Source organism: Cololabis saira, chromosome 11 (assembly GCF_033807715.1).
Source record: "Cololabis saira isolate AMF1-May2022 chromosome 11, fColSai1.1, whole genome shotgun sequence".
Taxonomy (NCBI): Eukaryota; Metazoa; Chordata; class Actinopteri; order Beloniformes; family Belonidae; genus Cololabis; species Cololabis saira.
The window spans coordinates 28,245,593-28,268,073 of NC_084597.1; the positions used below are offsets into that span (position 1 = coordinate 28,245,593).

General features: G+C 38.0%; 1 protein-coding gene across 2 annotated transcripts in view; it reads left to right on the plus strand.

The window, feature by feature from the left end:
- The first annotated feature begins 2,110 nt into the window (after positions 1 to 2,110).
- LOC133455321 (rab GTPase-activating protein 1) overlaps positions 2,111 to 22,481 on the plus strand; it is an 87,095-nt gene continuing 66,724 nt past the window's right edge. The window contains exons 1-6 of one of the 2 annotated variants that reach the window (XM_061734289.1): positions 2,111 to 2,226; positions 16,086 to 16,321; positions 18,585 to 18,614; positions 19,600 to 19,867; positions 20,838 to 21,051; positions 21,223 to 21,397. In XM_061734289.1, the coding sequence (XP_061590273.1) occupies positions 16,169 to 16,321; positions 18,585 to 18,614; positions 19,600 to 19,867; positions 20,838 to 21,051; positions 21,223 to 21,397 (840 nt within the window). In that variant the 5' untranslated portion in view covers positions 2,111 to 2,226; positions 16,086 to 16,168. The remainder of the gene's footprint in view (positions 2,227 to 16,085; positions 16,322 to 18,584; positions 18,615 to 19,599; positions 19,868 to 20,837; positions 21,052 to 21,222; positions 21,398 to 22,481) is intronic. The other variant, XM_061734290.1, reaches the window with a different exon arrangement.

The following is a 22,481-nucleotide window of genomic DNA, read 5'->3' on the forward strand; positions in this document are numbered from 1 at the left end:
TAAAATCTTAGTTACACATCTTTCAGAACGGTTAACTGAGCCCCATCCGGCTCCTCTTTTGGAAAGTAAATCCGGTTTTCCATTTTTAGAGATATTTACACGAAGTATTTTCTTTTTTTTGGCAGAAATGTCTTCTCTCTCGTTACATCCATCCATCTCTGATTTGTTTTTCCGAGTAGGTCCCGTTGTCGCTACTAACCTCGCGAGAACTGACACCTAGGTTACAGCAGGGGACAGTTCTCGCGAGGCTAGTGACAATTTAGTTTGCAGTTAAAAAAGGATTGTAAACGGGAAATTTACGGGAAAATGTTAATACGGCGGTCTGGACGGCGGGAAAGAGGGGTAAAATACGGTAGTTTCCCGTCCAAAACGGGAGACTTGAAAGGTATGATCGACACTGGGTATAAACAAATGGTTGCCTTCCTCACTGAATAAAGGCAGAATATTTGTGGATGATTTTGGTTTACAATAAATCATTTAGCTTTCCCAAAGCGCAGGGTTTTCCGTATACTCAATCATACTTTCTATGCTTTCTTCTTCTTCGTTAAATTGTAGAATGAGCAAAAAATGAAACACTGATACCGTATCGGTTAAACGTCAGTGTGTATTCATTATTTAATGATGACCAAATAGCTCATCTAAACAGTGTCTGGATAAAAGGTTTGGTCGGAGTAAAAACATGAAGCACTGATACTGTATCGGTTAAACGACAGTGTGTATTCATTATTTAACGATGACCGAATAGCTCATCTATACGACGGAGTATTAGGGCCAAACTAAGACAAAAAAATTTTGGAAATTACGAGAATAAAGTCATAATATAATGAGAATAAAGTCGTAAAATTACGAGAATAAAGTCGTAATAGAATAAAGTCGTATTATGAGAATAAAGTCGTTATATTATGAGATTAAAGTCGTAATATTACGAGAATGAAGTCTTAATATTACGAGAAGTCGTAACATTACGAGAATAAAGTCGTAACATTACGAGAATAAAGTCGTAAAATTACGAGAATAAAGTCGTAACATTGCGAGAATAAAGTCGTAACATTATGAGAATAAAGTCGTAATATTATGAGAATATAATTTATGAGAACTCTTCTCCCTGTGTAAAAATGAGGAATATTGAGCATTTTGTGAAGTTATATTTATAAATAATATATATAATATTATGATTTTATTCTCGTAATTTTACGACTTTATTCTCGTAATTTCCTTTTTTTTTTTTGTCTTAGTTTGGCCCTAATACTCCGTCGTACATCTAAACGTGCAGTGTCTGGATAAAAGGTTTGGTCGGAGTAAAAACATGAAGCACTGATACTGTATCGGTTAAACGTCAGTGAGTATTCATTATTTAACGATGACCGAATAATTCATCTATACGACGGAGTATTAGGGCCAAACTAAGACAAAAAAAATTGGAAATTACGAGAATAAAGTCATAATATAATGAGAATAAAGTCGTAATAGAATAAAGTCGTATTATGAGAATAAAGTCGTTATATTATGAGATTAAAGTCATAATATTACGAGAATGAAGTCGTAACATTACGAGAATAAAGTCGTAAAATTACGAGAATAAAGTCGTAACATTGCGAGAATAAAGTCGTAACATTATGAGAATAAAGTCGTAATATTATGAGAATATAATTTATGAGAACTCTTCTCCCTGTGTAAAAATGAGGAATATTGAGCATTTTGTGAAGTTATATTTATAAATAATATATATAATATTATGATTTTATTCTCGTAATATTACGACTTTATTCTCAAAATATTACGACTTTATTCTCGTAATTTTACGACTTTATTCTCGTAATTTCCTTTTTTTTTTTGTCTTAGTTTGGCCCTAATACTCCGTTGTACATCTAAACGTGCAGTGTGTGGATAAAAGGTTTGGTCGGAGTAAAAACATGAAACACTGATACTGTATCGGTTAAACGACAGTGTGTATTCATTATTTAACGATGACCGAATAGCTCATCTAAATGTGCAGTGTAAAAGGTTTGGTCGGAGTAAAACATGAAGCACTGATACTGTATCGGTTTACTGCTTCATTCACCCTCAGCTGGCAGCAGGTTCAGACGCATGCGCAGTGCGGACACCAGCGGGTTGGTTGGGCTTGTGTTTACAGCTCGGCTGGATGCTGTGGGCTGCTGATGTTCCTGGGAAAGTGCAATGTCCTTCCAAGCGCAAGTGGAATAAGAAATAACAGTGGGAATAAAGGTAAGCTCGTGTTAACCTGCACATGTGTTTATTTTCAGAGTCAAAAGGGACCGTCTCCTTAGCTGCGAGCCAACGCGCATGTTTGTTGTGGGTCGGGACTGCCAGGCTGGGGCTAGCAGGCGTTAGCTCAGCAGCTATAATAATGTAACGGCCTCTAACAAGGCTCTGACCGAACCGGGCACAGCAGCACGTTTATTCACCAAAGTATTACGAACATCGACCATTTGTATTCATTATTTAGTGATGGCCGAATAGCTCATCTAAACGTGCAGTTTGTGGATAAAAGGTCTGGTCGGACATGACAGCGACGACTGCTCCCATCTGGGCTAACGTGGAGCAGGTTTGCGATGGTTGACTCGCCCAACGTGATCGATTGATTGATTGATTGATTGAAGAATTTATTAGAAGAATTGCATAGGATCAGGTACAGTTTCATGACAGTACAGATTTGGTGATACAAAGTCAACTAAAAGGCATTATTCCAAGAAATCATTACACTTGTTTACATTGGAGACCTTTTTTTTAACTCGTATTGAATGACATACAGGTAAGAAGCAGTACTTTGTAGGGAAGATTGTAGAAAAAGAAAAGGGGGGAATTACTGTTATTTTGCACCGAGAGAGACTAAAAAGGTGATGAGACAAATAGAATAAGCTAGGTAATACAAAACAAAAGCAGAAAACAAAACAAAATAAAAACAAAAAACAAAAAGTAGAGGCTTTGATTATTCCCAAATAATAATAATAATAATAATAATAATAATAATAATAATAATAATAATTCCCAAATAATAAGACTGTTTACTGTTTGCTGGTTTATCTTTTGAAGAGCGGTGTGGCTCCAAGTGCACCGTCAGGTTCACCGGGCTGCACTGATGTGCAGGAGGTTCACTTGTTATCTGGGGATAACTGAGAATATACACCACCACATTCATCTAAAATAACAACAAAAAAAACTCCATGTCATATTTGTCATTGAAAAATGGTCAATCTTGTTATCACTTTGAAATTGCTGTGGCTATTATTCATTGTAAATTCTTGAACAACTTGTTTTTTTTGCGTAACTGTGACAGATGGACACCGTGGTTGAATTGGTTTGATATTGGATATTGGATATTATGAATTCAACACCCATAAAACTTGTGATACATACCACTGATTTTGGTCATAATGCTTGTGATGTGTTCATGGTCATCTAGACCATATATCACAAGAGAGTAATTATTATAAAATCATATTATGGGCTGATTTAATGAGGTTTAATGAAAACAATCAGTGTTATGTATCACAAGTTTTATGGGTGTTGAATTCATTAAACCACATTAAATCAGCCCATATATATGATTTTTTAATAATTACTGTTTTGTGATATATAGTCTAGATGACCATGAACACATCACAAGTGGTTTGACCAAAATCAGTGGTATGTATCACAAGTTTTATGGGTGTTGAATTCATAATATCCAATATCAAACCAATTCAACCGCGGTCAGATGGACCTGCTCTGTGATTTCATTATATTGTATCCTAAAAAGGCTGTCATACTTCTCTAGATACTGATTATCACACCACTCTTCCTGTGCTTCTTAAGAACACAGCGTGGACATTTACCAGTACATTTACAAGGATACTAAATTAGGACAAAGGACTTTATAGGAACATTTCTACATCATGAGTGAATATTATTGTCTCTACCCAAACTCATTTGATGTGTATTGACAGGGAACAGAAACTAAAACACGACACCCTGCAATATACATGTACAATTTAATTTCTAATATGAGTTATTGGTGAGTCAAATAGGCTGTAGACCAGCAGTATAAGTATAGTGAACTGTCTTTTTTTCCTGTTTTCCTTTGTTTCCTGAAATTTAGGATTACCAAGTGTAGTTTGTAGTTTTAATCTTGATAACACATGCACACCATACACAAATCCAGATTTATTTGCTTGAAGATATTTGCCATATTAGCCTGATAGATCAGACCCACATTTAGAGAGATCTAGGCTCTGGAAACCATTGGGGCAGCGCCAACAGTTGCTTATTAAACTGCCTTTGCATGCAGTTGGTTGGTGCTATGACCAATCAGAGCAACGAAGCACTTTGACGTATTCAGAGTGACGTAAATGAGTCAGTGGGAGAGTATGTTATGTATGAGAGTAAATTTAACGTTTGCTGTATTTAACTTTTTGCCATACTGCAAAACAGCAGATATATCTACATTGCAAAGGAATTATTTCAGCTGCTTCTTCTGTTCAATTTTCAAAGAAAAGGTCTGTATCTTTAATGGTCAATGCCAAAGCCAGTTAAAACTGCCACCAATCCTCAGCTGCAGCATCTACACTATATACTGTACATCCAGATTACGTCGACGTTCTGTCGTCATCATGTTAAACTCACCTAGATACTTTCTACTAGGATAGACTGATTTAATTGGCTCTCCAAGACTTTTAGGCATATCTAATGAACTCCAATGGATTGTGGCTAGACTTACCCGCAAAGCAAATTAAATTTGTAGGTTAGTCACAGGTGTTTCACACAGAATCAGAATGTAATAGCTGAGATAACTGCTGGGAGGCACACGCCTACACAATGTTGATTTAATTTTATAAGTAATTGCTGCTTCAACTTCACTGTTGCAAACATTTTAATCTAAGAAGAGCTTAGTAAATACTAAATAACGATGCAAGGCTTCCATGAGTGGCTGTATTCCAATATCGTGAGGTATTGTATTATTATGAAAGGAGATAAATACTTCATGTCACATTACATTTTTCCCCTTTTTTCATTAGAGCCATTTGTCCCCGTTTTGTCTAACAGTCCATACAAAGGATGCATCTAAGGCTTTCTGATCATACTATGTCCTTAACCCCGCCCCTTTCTCTGCATCCAGACCTTCTCCTATGTGATTGGTGTATTAGGACCAATTAAGGAAAAAAAAAGTTGAATGGGAAAGTAACATTTTAAGAAAAAAAAGGCCGAATTTGTCATTGTAAACTTATTGATTTGTCAGAGAAATCTGAAAAATAGTGCGTCTTGTATTCATTTCGAGGTAGAAGCAGTCAGTCTCATCAATTTGTTGCTAGTTCAACCATCGGTAACTGCCACAGGATTGAATCTACACATGCACACAAATATGAAGAGGTAATACAGTCTTAAACACAGCTGCTTTATTTCCATGATTGTTTTTTCTGATGGTGACAAAAAATATTGTGATATATATATATATATATATATATATATATATATATATATATATATTTTTTTTTTTTTCTTTTGATGACAGCTAATTTTAACTGCAAAGTATTATTTGATCAAGATATTGAGGCTAGGGATTAGGGTTTAGCTATTCGCCACCTATGTTGTCATCTGAAAAGATTTTCTTGCAAATTTGATAAAGTTTGAATTTCAGAAATACTCAAGTCAGAAATATATAGTATAATAACAACAACTCTGAGAAGCAAAGATGTGTCTGTTTTTTTGAATATAGGCATATTTTATTTTTAAATTTTTAGATTTAAGGTTAACTTTTCAGTTGTATATCAATATATACCGTGCAACCATTTTTCAAAAACTTAAGATTTGTTACTGCTGCTGTTCACATTTTCTGTTTGCACATATGTGCTTTCTTGAGCAGGGGAAGAATAATAGTTCTGGTCATGTGTTGCATTGAGTTAAAATAGACTATTATGCCCAGTTCATGTAGAATACTGATATATTTACATAAAAAAAAGGCATTCATTCTAAAAGTATCACAGTATGAGATTTTGTCCATATTGCCCCAACCCTACTGCCATTCAGTGGATACATTTGACTTCAACCATCTTGACCTGTAACCAGCATAATTGGGTCTTGAACTGGTCTGCAACCACTTTGCATGACTGAACATGAACTAGCTCTCTAACTGGCAGGTTCTAGCCCGAATAGCAATCTATCCGATTTGCTTGTAGCACATCTCCCGGGAAGCAAAACATTATTCTGTGGTAAGTACTACCATCGAATACTGTAGTTAGAGACAGGGAAGTAACAATCTTTTTAAGTGATGTCATCTCATAGGATAGAAAGCTGAATTGTATCAGAGCCCGCCACAACAGTGGCTTGTCCAACCTGCAGGTAGGGAGATCTGAGACATGAGGAAATCAATTGATATACAATGTTAAAAGCTGTCAAAGTAAAACCTCTTGCCTGCCGCCATGAATAAATTATTGTCTGGGAAAACACAGGGATAGACAGTGGGTGGTGTCAGTCTTAGAAATTTTCAAATCAAATAAATATATCAACTACTAAAATAGATTTACAAACATATTTTTGAGTTGTTTTTATTCCTGCATATTACCCTGCCACCTGCAGTAAAGCAGGGGACCCTTTTGTAAGAATTGCATAAATATGCTAGTCTTTACTAACCTCAATAACCAATGCCACAAATCATTGAATCTTCTCTGGATCAAATTAAAGAACAGTTTTGGAGCTGTGGTCACTTGTAGCTTGGAGGAAAATTAAACTTAGACGGGTGTGAAAATAATTTTTAGTTCCGATGAAATGATGGGTTTTGGGTAGTGAGCAGAACATAACTGGAACTTGAAATTATGTGTACTGTTTGATGCCATTTTCTGCCTGAATTGGTAATTTATCTAGTTAAGACGGTTACATGTTCATGTGATTTTTAAACTGTGTGGTAGAGAGAAATTTAAATTAGTGATGATTTGTTTGAACATTGCGATAATCCATGCTGGTTCATGTAATTTGGGCTTGAGTTAGTGCAGAGACCTATGTGACCTGTAATGAATCCTGTTACCGTACTCTACTGGTTTCATCAATGAGTTTAAACGTGGTGTTTATTACCTTTAGGAGGAGTATAACTTTAGTCAGTATGTAAGATATCCGTAACCTGTTTTGCCAGTCTTTTCAGTGCCTTTTCTGTTTGCATGGTGTGTAGTCTACTTTCCAGTACTCCAGCCAATACATTAAACAGCCACATTTATACTTATTTGATTCTTGATTACCTATCACAAGATAAATGCTTTCATATACAGAAATGGAAGACAACTGAATTCCTAAATAGAAAATTCTATTTACCATTTTTTTATCTGATAGTACAGCTGGTTTTCCAAATACAAAGTCACCTTTGACAGCATTTGTTTTGATCTCAGCTCTATTTACACATAAAATGACCTTGGGAATGTTAGTTCACATGCACAGCTCACAGCTAGGCTGCTGCTGGTGCTCTGCTATGGGGAAAGAGGAAAAGCAACTGTTTTTACTCAAGAGGCTGCTCTGGTCAACCTCTTTATCAGAATCTAGCCATGATGTGCCCAACATGTCACTGCATTTAACACTTGCTTCTTTTAAGGTTGAACATACAACTGATTGAGGATAAATGAAAACACTGGCACTAGTAAGCAGGATAAATGGTATAAAAGGAATTCTGTCATATTTGATATGGCTTGGAAAAGTACAAATAGATCAGTATAAAAATCAGTATACTGGCCAGTTGTATTTTAACATTTTAAGACTCTAATTAAATATTCATAAACATGGTATATTTTTCATTTACTCAGTTAAAGTTAATATTGCATACAATGATTTTAGTATTGTATTTTATAAGGGTGTGTTGCATTCATGTTTACACACACAAATGTTCCCGAAAAACCACCACATGTCTGAAGCATAGTTGTTCACAGTTAAGGAGCTAGTTGGAGCCAGTACTCTAATTGAGTAATTGTGACGAGCCTCAATTTAACTCTGGATTGGAAATTTTTGTTAGATGTTAAAAGGGATTAGATGTGAATAAGGTACTTATTTAGAGTCTAGTATTTGTTTATTTGTTTAATTTATTTTCTTAAAAAAAAAAATCATAATATCTTTCCTAACCTTGTAGCAGTTCAGATGTTGATGTAATTGTTCCCTTTTCCTCTTTACTGCTTCATCTCTGTGCTATCCCTGCCTGGGTGAAGGCACCGCTTTGAAACAGGTTGAGAAGAACTTGCCAGGCTGAATGCTCTCTGGCGCTCCCTCTTTCTGTCCTCCCCCTTACGAGGGGCACATAGGGCTCAGCTGGCAACCCAGAAACGTCCGTTCAGTTAGATAGTGGCAGAGTGAAAAGCAACGTGCGCACAGTTGATACAAAAAAACTCTTTGGATCTCCATTGTGCCTGCATGAATCAAAATATGCTTTTGTCACATCTGCATACTGACAATGATAAACTGTTAAAAGAGGTCCGCTTTGACCCAATACTAATAGAGGAATCACTGTAAAACTAAATACTACCTAAACCAATAATTGGGATCTAACCCTTTATGAAAACCTGTAGTGTTATTCCTTGACTGATTTCATCAGGCTTTCTATGCTTCTTCATGTTGGATGGTTGGACACTTTAGTTAATTATAAAAACAGCGGTGGATTTAGTTTTGTTTTTGTGTTTAGTTTTCCTGGTTTTTGCTATGTAGATTGGTGGTCAAGGGCAGCACAGTGGCTTGGTGGTTTGCTCTGTTGCCTCACAGCAAGAAGGTTCCCGGTTCAAATCCCAGCAAGAATTCAGATCCAGCTTCCCACCATCCAAAAAGAACTTTCTGTTGAATTGGTCATTTCAAATTGCCCATAGGAGTGCGCGTGTGTTCCTCTGTGGTTGTATTGTCTACATGTGGCCCTGCAGTGGACCGGTGACCTGTCCAGGGTGTATCCCAGCCCTTTGCTTGAAGCGAGCTGGGATATGATCCAACAGATCTGCGTGACCTTGAATTGGAATAAGGCAGTATAGATAATGTATGGATTTTATACACTGTCCATGTCTTATTAAGTTCTAACTTACTCATACGTTCCTAAAGGACAATATTAGTCTGTCAGCTTTCAAAACACAACTGTCCCTAACAATAACATAACAATAGCATCATGATAACATAGAAAGAGTGACAGCACATAGTGTACCTACCTACTATTTTTCTACTTTGTTAGTTAGGGCCCGAGCACTGAAGGTGCGAGGACCCTATTGTATCTGTGGTGTTTATTATTATGGGCATGCCAAGTAGTTTAATTTCCATTTGATTTTGGACGCTTGTTGCTAGGCAACAGGTTATCGTAGAGACATCGTACAAATGTTCTCTGACTCGGCACGCTGTGGACTTCAACATATTCAAATTTCATGAAGCTATGATTTAAGGAAATTTTATGTCAAAATCCAAGCCAAATGGCCCCATTCATTCGGGTGGGTTTTTTTACCACGGTGAAAAAAAAACCTATCCGTTAACGTAGCCTGAACCGGAACGTGCACCCACACATAGCATATGTAACCCATCCGGGTTCCTTAACGAACTTATTGTTGTAGAACGGTGCAGTTCCCTGGCCGACCAGAGGGTGGCGCGTCCGCTACGAATTAACAGTCAGCCTGTGTTCAGGGTAAGCTGTGTGCTCTTGGCAATGACTTCTGCCGATAAGAGAGTGAACTGTTAACTCGTAGCAGACTGTTAACTCGTAGCAGATGCGCCACCCTCTGGTCGGCCAGGGAACTGCACCGTTCCACAACAATAAGTTCGTTCAGGAACCCAGGTGGGTTACACATACATCAACCCATGTGGATCCATCGCGCCTCGAAAGGCAATACATTTCTCAGCGAAAAGCGTTACCGTGGCAACGCTAGATGCCAAGAAGCGGAAAAAAAGGTGAAAATTCGGATGCTTATTGCTCAGGCCGAACTTTATCGTAGCGACATCATTCAAATGTTTCCAGACTCTGTTCACTTCGGAGCAAAAGATCTTTCAACCTCATTATGCCAATTATTACAGTTTTTGAGATATTAAACATTCAATTAAAAAATAATTTCCATTTGACCTTGGATGCTTGTTGCTAGGCAACAGGTTATCGTAGGGACATGATTCAAATGTTTCAAAACTTGCCTCGCTGCGGACTACAACATATTACAAAATTTTGTGTCATCGGACTCGGTTTTGACTCCTTCACCTTCATTGGCCTGAATTAGCCCCGCCCCTTCTTCTGATTGGTCGATATTTGATAGATCCTATTTTCTGCCATAATTTGAATGGTTTGAAATAGAGAGTCGTGGCTGGTGACTTCTTGACTTAAACCCCTTTGGCTCTTTGGGGAGCATAGGTCATTCATGAACTTCTTCCAAGATGTTCCTTTCTCCTTGAGTTCTGCCTCGACAGACCTTTTCCAGCTGTTTTTGGGTCTTCCCGGTTTTCTTTTCCCCTGAGGGTTCCAGGTTAAGGCCTGCCTGGTTGTGTTGGATGCTGGTTTTCTCAAGGTATGCCTGATCCAGCCCCATTTCCTACATCTTATCTGGGTTACTATTTGTTCTTGTTGTGTGATTTTCCAGAGCTCTGTGTTTGTGATGGTGTTAGGCCAGTAAATTCCTAAGATATGTCGTAGGCATTTGTTTATGAATGTTTGCAGTTTGTTTGTTGTTGCTTTTGTGGTTCTCCATGTTTCCGCACCATACAGTAAAACTGACTTGACGTTGGAATTGAAGATGCGGAGTTTGACTTGCGTGGAGATGGGTTTGGAGTTCCATACTTGCCGTAGTATTAGAAAAGCTGTTCTGGCTTTCCCTATTCTAGCTTGTATGTCTTTGTTGCTGCCTCCATCCTTCCCTACGATGCTTCCCAGATACGTGTATGTGTCCACCTCTTCCATTGCCTCTCCATCCAGGTTTATGCTATCGTTTGTTTTGTGGTCTATATTATCACCTTTGTTTTGCTTTTGTTGATGTGAAGTCCTGTAGTGGCTGCTGTTTCGGCAAGTTTTGTGAGTTTGGTTTGCATTTGTGCTTGGGTGGTAGACAGGAGGACTATGTCATCTGCAAAATCTAGGTCTTCTAATTGAGACCACAGATTGTCCACTGAATGCCCAGATTTTGCTCAGCTGTTGTCGTGGCTGGTGTCATCCACTAAATGTCCAGGCCTGAAGAATCTACATACAAGTCATACAAGCGCTTCCACTGCAGCCTGAACGTGCACAAGGGTACAAGGGCCCGTTCATCGCTGCTTGCAGCTTTAATTTGATGTTATTTCCTGAAGTTACTTTGTTACTTGATTCCCCAATTAACAATTGTTTACTCTGTGTCAGCTGCAAATTCAGATTTTATATTATCTCATTTCATCAACACAACCATTCAAGTGCTCATTGAGGTGGAAGAAAGTTTCAAACTTCTACATTTGTTTAGTAAAATCAAACCAGCCACCTTTTAGATTTCTATTTGGCTGAGTTTTATCCATCACATTTGAGCTGATTTTGGTTGAATGCATTTAAACGGTTGTGGAGGACAAATTGATTATTTAAACACTTTTTAAACAATGAGTTCTGACCTGGATAAAAGTAATTTGACATTTGGATATTGCTGATATTCCCTGCTGTCTATCATGCAGATTGACTACAGGGAGTCAGTTCCCAGATTGCTAGAATCCATAAGATTGAATAATTTGTTTATATTAGATAAAGTGTTTCAGTGGTCATCCATGGAAATTTTTTTTTCTTGTGATCTAAAAACTAATGGATGGATGAGCAATGATGAGTAAATCAATATTTTGTTGATAAGCGAATAATGGGATAACTGTTAATTAGAGTGGTGCCACATTGCAAATTAAATGACCATCTCGAACTAAATGTATATATATAAGTGCAACTTTCATTAACTAATGGTTGCAAGATATATGAGTAGCCAAGTATTTAGGGCCCGAGCACCTTCAGTGCGAAGGCCCTATTGTATCTGTAGAAATTTTTTTTCTTTCTTTCTTTCTTTTTTCTTCTTCACGAAAGTAGGGCCTTTTTGCCCCCCTAAACGTGCCCAAAAAGTCACCAAATTTTGCATGGAAGTCAGGCCTGGCGAAAAATTTGATATTTCATGGTTTGCATTAATGGGCGTGGCAAAATGGCTCAACAGCGCCCCCTTGAAAACTTTGTGCCTCAAGCCCCACGATACGATTTGACGTACATGCACGAAAATCGGTACACATCTGTATCATGGCACAACTTAAAGAAAAGTCTCTTGGCGTCATGCCCGAAACCGAACAGGATGTCAGCCATTTTGAATTAGTCTTGTCATTTTGGCTAAATTTATGCCATTCCTTCGGCAGTTAATAAGGCCCGAACCGTAACGTGCCCCCAGGTGTGTTATACATCAAAATGTGCGTCTCCATCCTCCGACACCACGCATTACTTTTCTCTTTCAAAAGCGTTACCGTGGCGACGCTAGACGCCAAAAAGCCTGCCCACCCTTCATCTGATTGGTTCAGACAGAAAAAACTTTGCGCCTCAAGCCCCATAATACGGTTTGACGTACATGAACGAAAATCGGTACACACCTGTATCATGTCGCAACTTAAAGAAAAGTCTCTTGGCGCCATGGCTGAAACCGAACAGGAAGTTGGCCATTTTGAACATTCTGAATTAATCGCGTAATTTTGGAGCAATATATGCCATTCCTTCGAGAATTAATACGGCCCGAACCGTATCGTGAACCCAGATGTGTTATACATCAAAATGTGCGTCTCCATCCTGCGACTACGCGCATTACTTTTCTCTTTCAAAAGTGTTACCGTGGCGACGCTAGACGCCAAAAAGCGCGCCCCCCTTCATCTGATTGGTCCATATTTGATAGTTCCCCAAAAGTCACCAAATTCTGCACCCAAGCCAGGCCTGGCGATACATTTGATATTTCATGGTTTGCATTAATGGGCGTGGCAAAATGGCTCAACAGCGCCCCCTAGAGTACTTTTCTCTGCCATAACTTTGGAAAGGTTTTACATAAAGAGTCGTGGAGGGTGTCATGGGACTCGGTATTGAGTCCTTGACCATAATTGGTGAAAATTAGCCCCGCCCCTTCTTCTGATTGGTTGTCCCTTTTCTCTGCCATAACTTTTGAATGGTTTGACATAGAGATTTGTGGGTGGTGTCATTGGACGCTGTATTGAGTCCTTGACCTTCATTGGCCTGAATTAGCCCCGCCCCTTCTTCTGATTGGTTGTCCCTATTTTCTGCTATAACTTTTGAATGGTTTCACATAGAGAGTTGTGGGTGGTGTCATGGGACTCTGTAATGAGTCCTTGAGCTTATTTGGCCTTAATTAGCCCCGCCCCTTCTTCTGATTGGTTGTCCCGATTTTCTGCTATAACTTTTGAATGGTTTGACATAGAGAGTCATGGGTGGTGTCATTTCTGATATGCTTATGGGGGGCGGTGGCCATGAGTGCGAGGGCCCGTTCATCGCTGCTTGCAGCTTTAATTCCAATTGTTTTACATATTGGATTAAAAGTGATTTATATTAAATAAAATATGGTTAGTTTTTTATATTGGTATAATTTTTTGCATCTGAAACAATCAGCACCCTTGATGACTCATTTTGGAATTTCCCAAAGGCATTGAAAGGTTTATTTACAAAAACAAAAAAAAATGTGGCTTGGTAGGAGCAGGCAGAGATCTGTTGCTGAGGGAAGAGGGGAAAGTGGGGTGACAAGGCAGGCATTATAAGTCTGGTGGAGCTGCCAGCTAGTCCGAGTGTTAGGTTTGTGTGTGCATGCAGATGTGTGCTGGGGGATGAGTAAGTACTTACTTCTGTTTGTAATACAGCTGTTTGCATTTTTGTGTGTGGAGTATGTTTGATCAAGTTTTAATTTTGTATTCTTTTTAAACATCATTCACAAATGTTGGAAGTGGGTTTGGATTAGATCATAGCGGCAATCTACTGCAAAAAGTCTGTTAGGAGGGATTGAAATTCAGAGGAAATCACAGGTTTGTTTATAGTTTATTTTGGTTCCACATAAAAATTGTGTTATAGGAAAAGGAACCAGGGCTAAATGTCACATGTCAAATGTCTTGCCATGCTTTGGATGTGAAAACTGAACCTGAAGTGTGAACACACCCTCAGTTGTTGTTATGATTACTTGTGATAAAGCTATTAAAGTACATGCTCACATGTTAAAGTTTGACATCTTTCTGGTTAATCATAGGCTGACAGCGTTGTGGCAACATCATTGTAACTATTGTTGTGATTGTAACCATATGTTTTGTAATAAAGATTTAAAAAAAAAAGAAAAAAAAAGCCAAACTCTCTTGATTGATATATGACAGAGTTAGGGCCAAAATCAATAATAACCAAGGAACAATGGAATACTTGCCCAAAACACCAAACAATGGTTGGATAATATGCAAAGTCTCTTTAGACAAAATGCTATGTAAATTGAAGTGGTCAAAATGATTCTATTTTGGATGGATTTTATCTGGCAAAGGAAAAGAAACACCTTCAACAAAAAAAACAACAATGTAATGTTAAGGAATCATTGGTCCACTTTATACATCATCCAAAACCTGTTGAAGGACACCAAAATTAAGGTCTTTGAGTGATGCTCTCTTAGAGCCCAGATTTGACTCCTGTTGAGAATTTGTGGAGGGAGTTCTAAGTTAATGTTTGTGCTTAAAAAACACAAAATTTGGATGAGTTGGAGGCATTTTTTAATGGAAGAATGTGTTAAGATCCTTTAAGACACAGGAGCGCACTTGGTTACTAGCCAATGCTATCAGATGTAAATCACAAAGACTACACTACTGATTATTAATTCACAGAGAGCTAATAATTTTTCCTTGGCTTGGTTAATTTTTGGCTCTTCTTTTTTCTTGTGCAACTAAATAAACGAAATACTTTTAGTTAAGGTAATTCATATGCAAAAGTTAATTTTGTTTGATTTCCCGAAGGGAGCTAATAATTTTGACTTGAACAGCTACCTTTCCTCTTTGATTAAAAAAACAAAACAAAACAAAACAAAAAAAACCCTCAACTATGGCTTTGTGTTGTTAACTTTGTATTCAGTAGACTTATGGTGACAGCCTTAACAGCAAAACTGCTGTAAAACATTGAAACTTCACACAAAGCCACTATAATTTAGGGCTGAAATGGGGAAAGTATGAAAATGTTATCTGAAGTAAAGTACAGCACTGGGTCCTTCTTTTGACTTTTTTGCACTTAAATGTTACTATTGTTTGCCTTACCATGAATAGGAAATGTGGTTATAAGAAACCTATTGATGGGGAAAAAAAAACAGCAACTGAAATCTTTAGATGACTGTTGCACAGCAGGGGCAGAATAAAAAAGAGGAAACTGGCATAAGTGGTTTGTTCTGGTCTTTTTAATGGCTGCCAGAACCTTCTGTTGAGCCTTTCTTCCCGTGTTACACATAATGACATCTCCCCTTTTTTCTGTAGTTATCTCAGGCCCACACATTGAAGATGGAGCCAGACTTGGTTTTCAATTTTGAAATCCTATGATTAATATATACCTAGTTGTTGACGGTTTACCTACACTGCATATTAACTACCGGTGTATATGTAATTATGGTTAACTGGCCAAGAAAACAGTCACTTGGGGATAAACATTATGCTTTTACTTCATTAAAAACATTCCATTTGCATGTTTAAAATACAATATATGGAAATACTGACAAGGATTAGATTGATGGTTATGGCGAAGTGGTTTGCATCATCATGGCTTTACATTACATCAAGCTGTTTTGCAGACAAATCTTTATTTTACAGAGATATTCAAAATGGTTTTAAAATATATTTTATCTTTCTGGTTTCATTGCTTCTTCATAGTTTCTGCTTCTTTATCACTTTCACTTGAACTACCGTAAACTCATTTGTTCAATCTTTCATTTGCACCCTTCCTCCAGATTATTAAAAACATACCTCAAGTTTCCTTTTGGAATTAAGTAAAACCTCTAAAACTGAATACCATTTAACTTTCACAATTTTTAGAGGGTAAGCTAAGATTCAACATGCCTTGTGAGATGCTTTTCATGGATTTCATCACGTCATGACTGTTTTCTGCTTTTTCTTTTATTTATTCTTTCTTTTTCTAGGTGATTTTGCTCATCATCTCCCACCGCTTCCTCCTCCTGTCTTCCATTCATGAGCAGCATAGCTGAATTTTACAGCGGAAGCCATGGATGACAAGGGCTCGGTGGGGAAGATTAGTGTGTCTTCAGACTCTGTGTCCACTCTCAACAGTGAGGACTTTGTCCTTGTGTCCCGGCTGGGGGATGACACACCCTCCTCCACTAATAATGGTAGTGATGATGAAAAGACAGGACTGAAGGTAAGGACGGTGGATGTAGGTATACTAGTACAAGGAATCTAAGGTTAGCTGACCTGTTGGCATTTGCAGCTATAGCAACCATGTGAGCATTAATCTTTTCCTAAGGTGCTTCGAACTGTCAGTATGATCAAGACTGATAATGCTCAGAATCTGGGCTGATTACGTAAGGGATAATGCCCGGCGAGGTGTACAATATCATAAATATATGGACGACGCGGGGCGTGAGCGGTTTGCCTCCGCGAAGTCCACCTCCAAGGGCATTATCCTGCTTATATCACGGTCACTTACCAAAAAACATAAATATTAAATCAGTTATTCATGCTTTAATGTGTTTTCAGTTGAAATCATTAGTTTTATAACAAGCCACGGCTGAGCGGCTGAGCGGACTATTTAATCTCTTGTCTGCAGCCGTTGTAAACTGGTAAGTTACCAAGTTTTTTAACAAGCCATTACTCAGTTTCCTTGGTAACACCTGAGGGTCTGGCTAATATCTGGAACAATCACTACCGTCCCATAAGGTCCTTATGCAATGGACACAGTGTTGACTTCTCCAGTAACTAGGACGGACCAGAGATACGACTTAGTAACGGGAGATATTCTAGTCCGCTCAGCTCCGCTCGGCTATGGTACAGTAACAAACAGTAAATATATTTGTTTATTTCATTTTTTTTTTGCCAGCCAATCAGAATCGAGTATTCACACAGACCGTGGTATAAATAAGAATACGTTATAGCTACTGTAAAGCTATCACTATGTTCAAAATATTAGTAGGATAACATGTCAGACTTTCGTGCAGGTTATATAGCGTCATGTCAATACTATCTCTGCAAGAGTTAAAACGGATGCACGACTCATGGCATGACATACCAAAACATTTGAATTCATATTTATGTATTTATTTGCTGTGTAAGTATCTAAATTAACAAATCAGGGGCTACCTATTGCAAGGACTCCCTTACTAACATGTTCATCTCTGATCAGTCAAAGGCTCTTATTTGTTCTTTTGTTAAACAGTTTGGATAACATTTACTATGCCCACACTTAACCATAACAAATGTTTTTTTCTTGGTTTGCTTTTTTCATTCTCATTCTGCCCCTTTCTCTTAAATGGTCTTAGATCTATTTGTCTTATTTCTGTGTTCTTCATTGGATACTTAAAAACTTCTCAATGAATGAACATCCATATAAAATTGAGAGTGCAGTGACTCTGGGTGTTTGTGGTAAATTATCTCACAAACCAGTGAAGAATTTATCATTTTATTTATATTTTTTACAATTCTACAAAGTCTTGTTGAAGTGATGGATTGTAGTGGAAAAAGAGTGATGTTCAACTTGAATCAACAACTCAAGAAAATATTTTTTGTGCATTTTTTTCTTTTTCTAATGGCTCATGTATAAGACGTGAGGCTGATATGAAGGAGTCAGTCAGCTTCTTCTCTTTGATAACTTCATGCGATACTGACTAGTTGGTTGACGTACGGTTTATTTCAGGAGGGTTGTAGTTTTGAAACGGTGTGATGAGGAAGCCTCAGTCATGTATTGCACCCATTGTAAGGGAAAGTGGTGGTATTTTGTGACCAGGGTGTGGCTTTCCACAAAGTGAATGAGCTTTCAAGGCACAGCCATCATCCTGTGTGTGTCCCTAATGGGTTCAGATTTCCTCTCCTCTCCTCTTGTCTCCTCTTCTCTCCTCATCTCGCAGGAAACATTTTGTCTATGTAGTCTCTCTTCACCACTTATCACATTTTTATTTTATTTTATTGAATTTACAGAAGTAACTGGTTCACAGGTTCCTACGGTACCAATTACTTGATATCATTACTGAACACTTTATTTTGTGAAGGAAAGATAGATGTTGTAAAGGTACCAGAAGATGGCGCCAAAATACAATGGATGTTGCATATTCAGTTGACATGAAGATGTCACAAAGATGCATTTTCTGTGCTTTGGAGAGAAAATGCAGTGATTATTAAGAGTATGGATATGATATTTTCCACTTTTTCAGAATTATTTTAAGGGTCAACAGAGTTGAGATTTTGTGCGGCTTCTTGGCTTTGTCTGTTTGTTGTCAGATGGATGAAAATCGGCACCAGACATGTCCACTGTTCTCACTACATTGTGGTGTGATCACGCCATCCCCTGAATCTCGGTCATCCCGTTGTCATGTTTTGTATTTTTTTTTGGCGACACACATTTTCCTCCCAGTCAGTCCATGCACTCAGGAGAGCAGTCGGTGTGTCTAAACTTTTTGTTTGTTATGCAGGTGATTTCTGAGGAAGGGGTCAGCTTTAAGGTCAGTCTCCTCTCTCACTATCTTTCCTTTGCTATCTTCTTGCTTTGGTATATATTTATCGTCTTTCCCTCTGTAATGTGATTTTGTGACAATTTTGTATGTGATTATTTGTGCTTGCCGTATTTTTTGGCCATCTATTGCGTGATGGTCATAGCTCTGTCAATCTCTTATTTTGATGACTGATAAATACACATTCTTACATATGGACTGTAGTAGGCAGTTCCCAGGCTTGTAGCACAACCTCTGTATCCCAAGGGCCCTGAAAGCTGTGTATGCCAGATGTGTGATTTAGAAATGCTTTTCATCAGTTTCTACATGTAGTAAAGCTGTGGTAGTAGTATGCAGGCTGCTGTAGATAAATGCTTAAGTCAAACAGCATTGCTTAAACCTTACTCCTGTAGGACATATTAGTTGTACAAGAGCGTCCTCTGCTGTCCAAATGCACTTTCAGTCTGCCTAAACCTTTGGCAGCTGTCCCAGTAGACAAGGGTAGAGAGGTTTTGCTTCATTTTGTGGCATGATTGATGATCATGGTTTGTCCAGCCTTGAAGTTGCACTTAGTCTTATTTCATTTGACAGTTTAGAAACAAGCATATTGACAGATGGTGCTGGCATGGCTCTCTCTAATGTCTTGGTACTTGTATTTCAAACCTTGACCTGACTTCCTTACTAATCTTTAGTAATACCTGAAATATTATCAAAACATATCTGTGAAAATCAGTGCTGAAAAAGGCTTCTTTAGCCCTCTAACACTGCAGTCATTCAAACTGATTATTAGATCAAACAAGATCCATGGCACATTTCCATGAAATGTCAGATTGTTCCAGTGCAGTTGGTGTGGAATTTTGGATAAACTCAAATATGTCATGGTGGTTTTCAGTTTTCTTTTAAACACTACTCTTTTTGTACGCTAAGTGTTTGGTTTTAAATTTGTTTTCTGTGCCTTCTTTTTGTTTTTGTGTGTTTCTGTACTCTCGTGTGTCAGATTGTAGGAAATGGTAGTGAGCAGCAGCTTCAGAGGGAGTTAGAGGATGTTCTTATGGATCCATCAGTGGCAGACGCTGGACTTGGATCAGACACTGGGATGGCCAGTCTCACTGGGGATGACCACGGTGGCGACCATGGCCTTCTGTCAAATACGTCACCTGTACCACCAGGCTCTGACCCTCTGAGCGTCGCACCACCCAAGTTAGAGATGGTGCTTCCTGTTCAAACAGCTCAGGAGAGTGAGCTGAATGAGAGGTCTTACAGAGGTAAGACTTTCTTTTCTTTCTGTAAACGCAGTGGTTATTAGAGCTCCATCCAGAGGAAGATATGGATGTAGCATATCCTGACTGCAGAGGACTGTTAATAGACGTTTACTTTTTCCCTTTTCTTGTGTAAATTTCACTCATACATAGGGCTGGGCGATATGGACCAAAAGTCATATCTCGATATTTTCTAGCTAAATGGCGATACTCGATATATATCTCAATATTTTTTCTGTGCCTTAATTGGGGTTTCCCCCAAAGCATTATAGCATAGCATCTCTGTTAGCTTCATTTTTTTCTGAGGCAAACCCTTAAAAAAACAGTCAGTTTTAATACAAAGCCTCGTGCCAAATGTCACACAGGTACATTTATTAACAGAGGTCTGCACAATATCAAAATGTATAAAACAAATGAAATAAAAATAAACTGGCTGCATATATAGAATAAAAATGCTTCTTGAATAAAATAAAACAAATATCCCTTTCCTGCATAACAATTAAATTAAAATACACTGTGCAATTAATACAATGTAGACAGTAACAGGCGGACTTTTCCACTGAGGTTGACAGTTGTGCAAATAACAAAACATTTGTGCAAATCTCAAATAAAACATTCAAGTCAATTTGTCACAAAATAAGCTATATAAAAATTATTTAAAAAAAAAATGTAAAAAAAAAAAAAATGTATATATATATATTTTTTTTTAAAAATCGATATAAACGATATTGTCTCGTACCATATCGTGTTTGAAAATACATCGATATATATTAAAATCTCGATATATCGCCCAGCCCTACTCATACATATGACCGTTGTTCTTCTCACCCGTTTACCTAAAAGCCCCTTCTTTTATTCTTACCCCTTTAGTCAACATATTTGATGACAATAATATAGCACTCTAAGATCAAGTTGCAAAAATCACATTTTTTTCCCCCACATCTTCCTTCCTTCCTTTCCTTCTTCACTTTTGCAGGTGATGAATCGTCTTCAGAAGGCAGCCCTGGCAGTCCAATTCCAGATGAGGACAGCGTTGTGTTCAGTCAGCTGACATATCTCGGGTGTGCTTCAGTCAATGCCCCCCGGAGTGAGGTGGAGGCCCTTCGTATGATGAGTATTTTGAGAGGGCAGTGCCAACTCCCCCTGGATGTCACACTCTCTGTGCCAGGCGTGTCTGAAGGCACTGTCAGGTTTGTTAATTACATAGTTTTGTGCTATGCATTCCACGCTGTAATCCAAGGTTAGCTAGCATGGAGTGTGTATATTTACTTACATATTTTGAAAGAGTGTGGATGATAAACTGAAGAGCTCAGTTTTGAAGATTAAGAAATCTAACTGCATTTTATTTGATATTCTAACAGGTTGTTGGATCCCCACAACAACACAGAGATTGCCAACTACCCAATCTATAAGATTCTGTTCTGTGTACGAGGCCATGACGGTACACCAGAGAGTGACTGCTTTGCTTTCACTGAAAGCCACTACAATGCTGAGATCTTCAGGATCCATGTGTTTCGCTGCCAAATCCAAGAGGCGGTAAGCATTTTAATCATCAAGTGATTGTTCTTGTTTAACTTGGTTAGATGAAAAAACTAATTTCTAAAACAGTAAAAAAAAAAAACACAACAAAAAGCAAAAAGCATTGTTTCAGTTTTTTGCTTAAAATAAGCATTTTGAGTTTTTACTAGATATATGGAAAACCTATTTCTGGAGGGGCTGTTTTTACAGTGTACAAATTTGCCTCCAACAAGGGTTATAGTAACTCCAAATAATCAAAATCATCATTTGAAAAATAGCATTAACAATGTTTTATAGTTGGGTTTCCTATTCATGTGTTTTTTATGTATATCTTTTATTGTGCTTTAGAAAAGGTGGCTAATAATGCCAATTTTTGGGAAAAAAAATTCAAAATGATCTTGCTACAGAGGGTTTTCACCTGCTTTGAAAGAGTTGATGCGCGCTAGGTTTGGATGGAAATGCTGTTTTACAATTCACTTCTGATGTAGCTGATTTGTTGCTCTTGACTGGTTACGAAAAATAATTGTACTTTTTTTGCTTCATTTGAGTGTACAAATCTCAGAAAACCTGTGAAAACCTCACCATTCTCAGCAGTGAAATCCTGGGACTGAAAACTTTAAAAACGTCCCTCTCTTGACCGGAGCCATCCGCTAACAGTGATAGTGTCTGCACCCATCAGATCAAAGCTTTGTGTCAGGGATCAGAAGATCCAGGAGAATGTATTTACCCCACTCAGTGCATGGGCGAAATCGTGGACTTGAAAGAATAATTTCAACATTTCAGTACCCTAAAAAAATATTTTTTCTTCTTTTTAAAAAAAATTGCCTTCTATACTGCTGCGTACATCTGCAGACGACACCAGGCCGCCCAGTTATTTTATTCCAAACCAAGCCATGGAAATCAAGCCTCGTGCATTTTTGAAAGTGTTCGATCAAAACGCTTGGTTAAAAAGTGCGTAATAACTGGAGGGGAACCCTGCTTCTGAGGCTGCTTTAGCACTTTCCCCCCATTAGTGATGTCATGCTTTTACAGGCTATAGTGCTGTTCATACACTATGTACCGCATACATACAATACCTAAGGCCATCTATAAGTAATTTTAT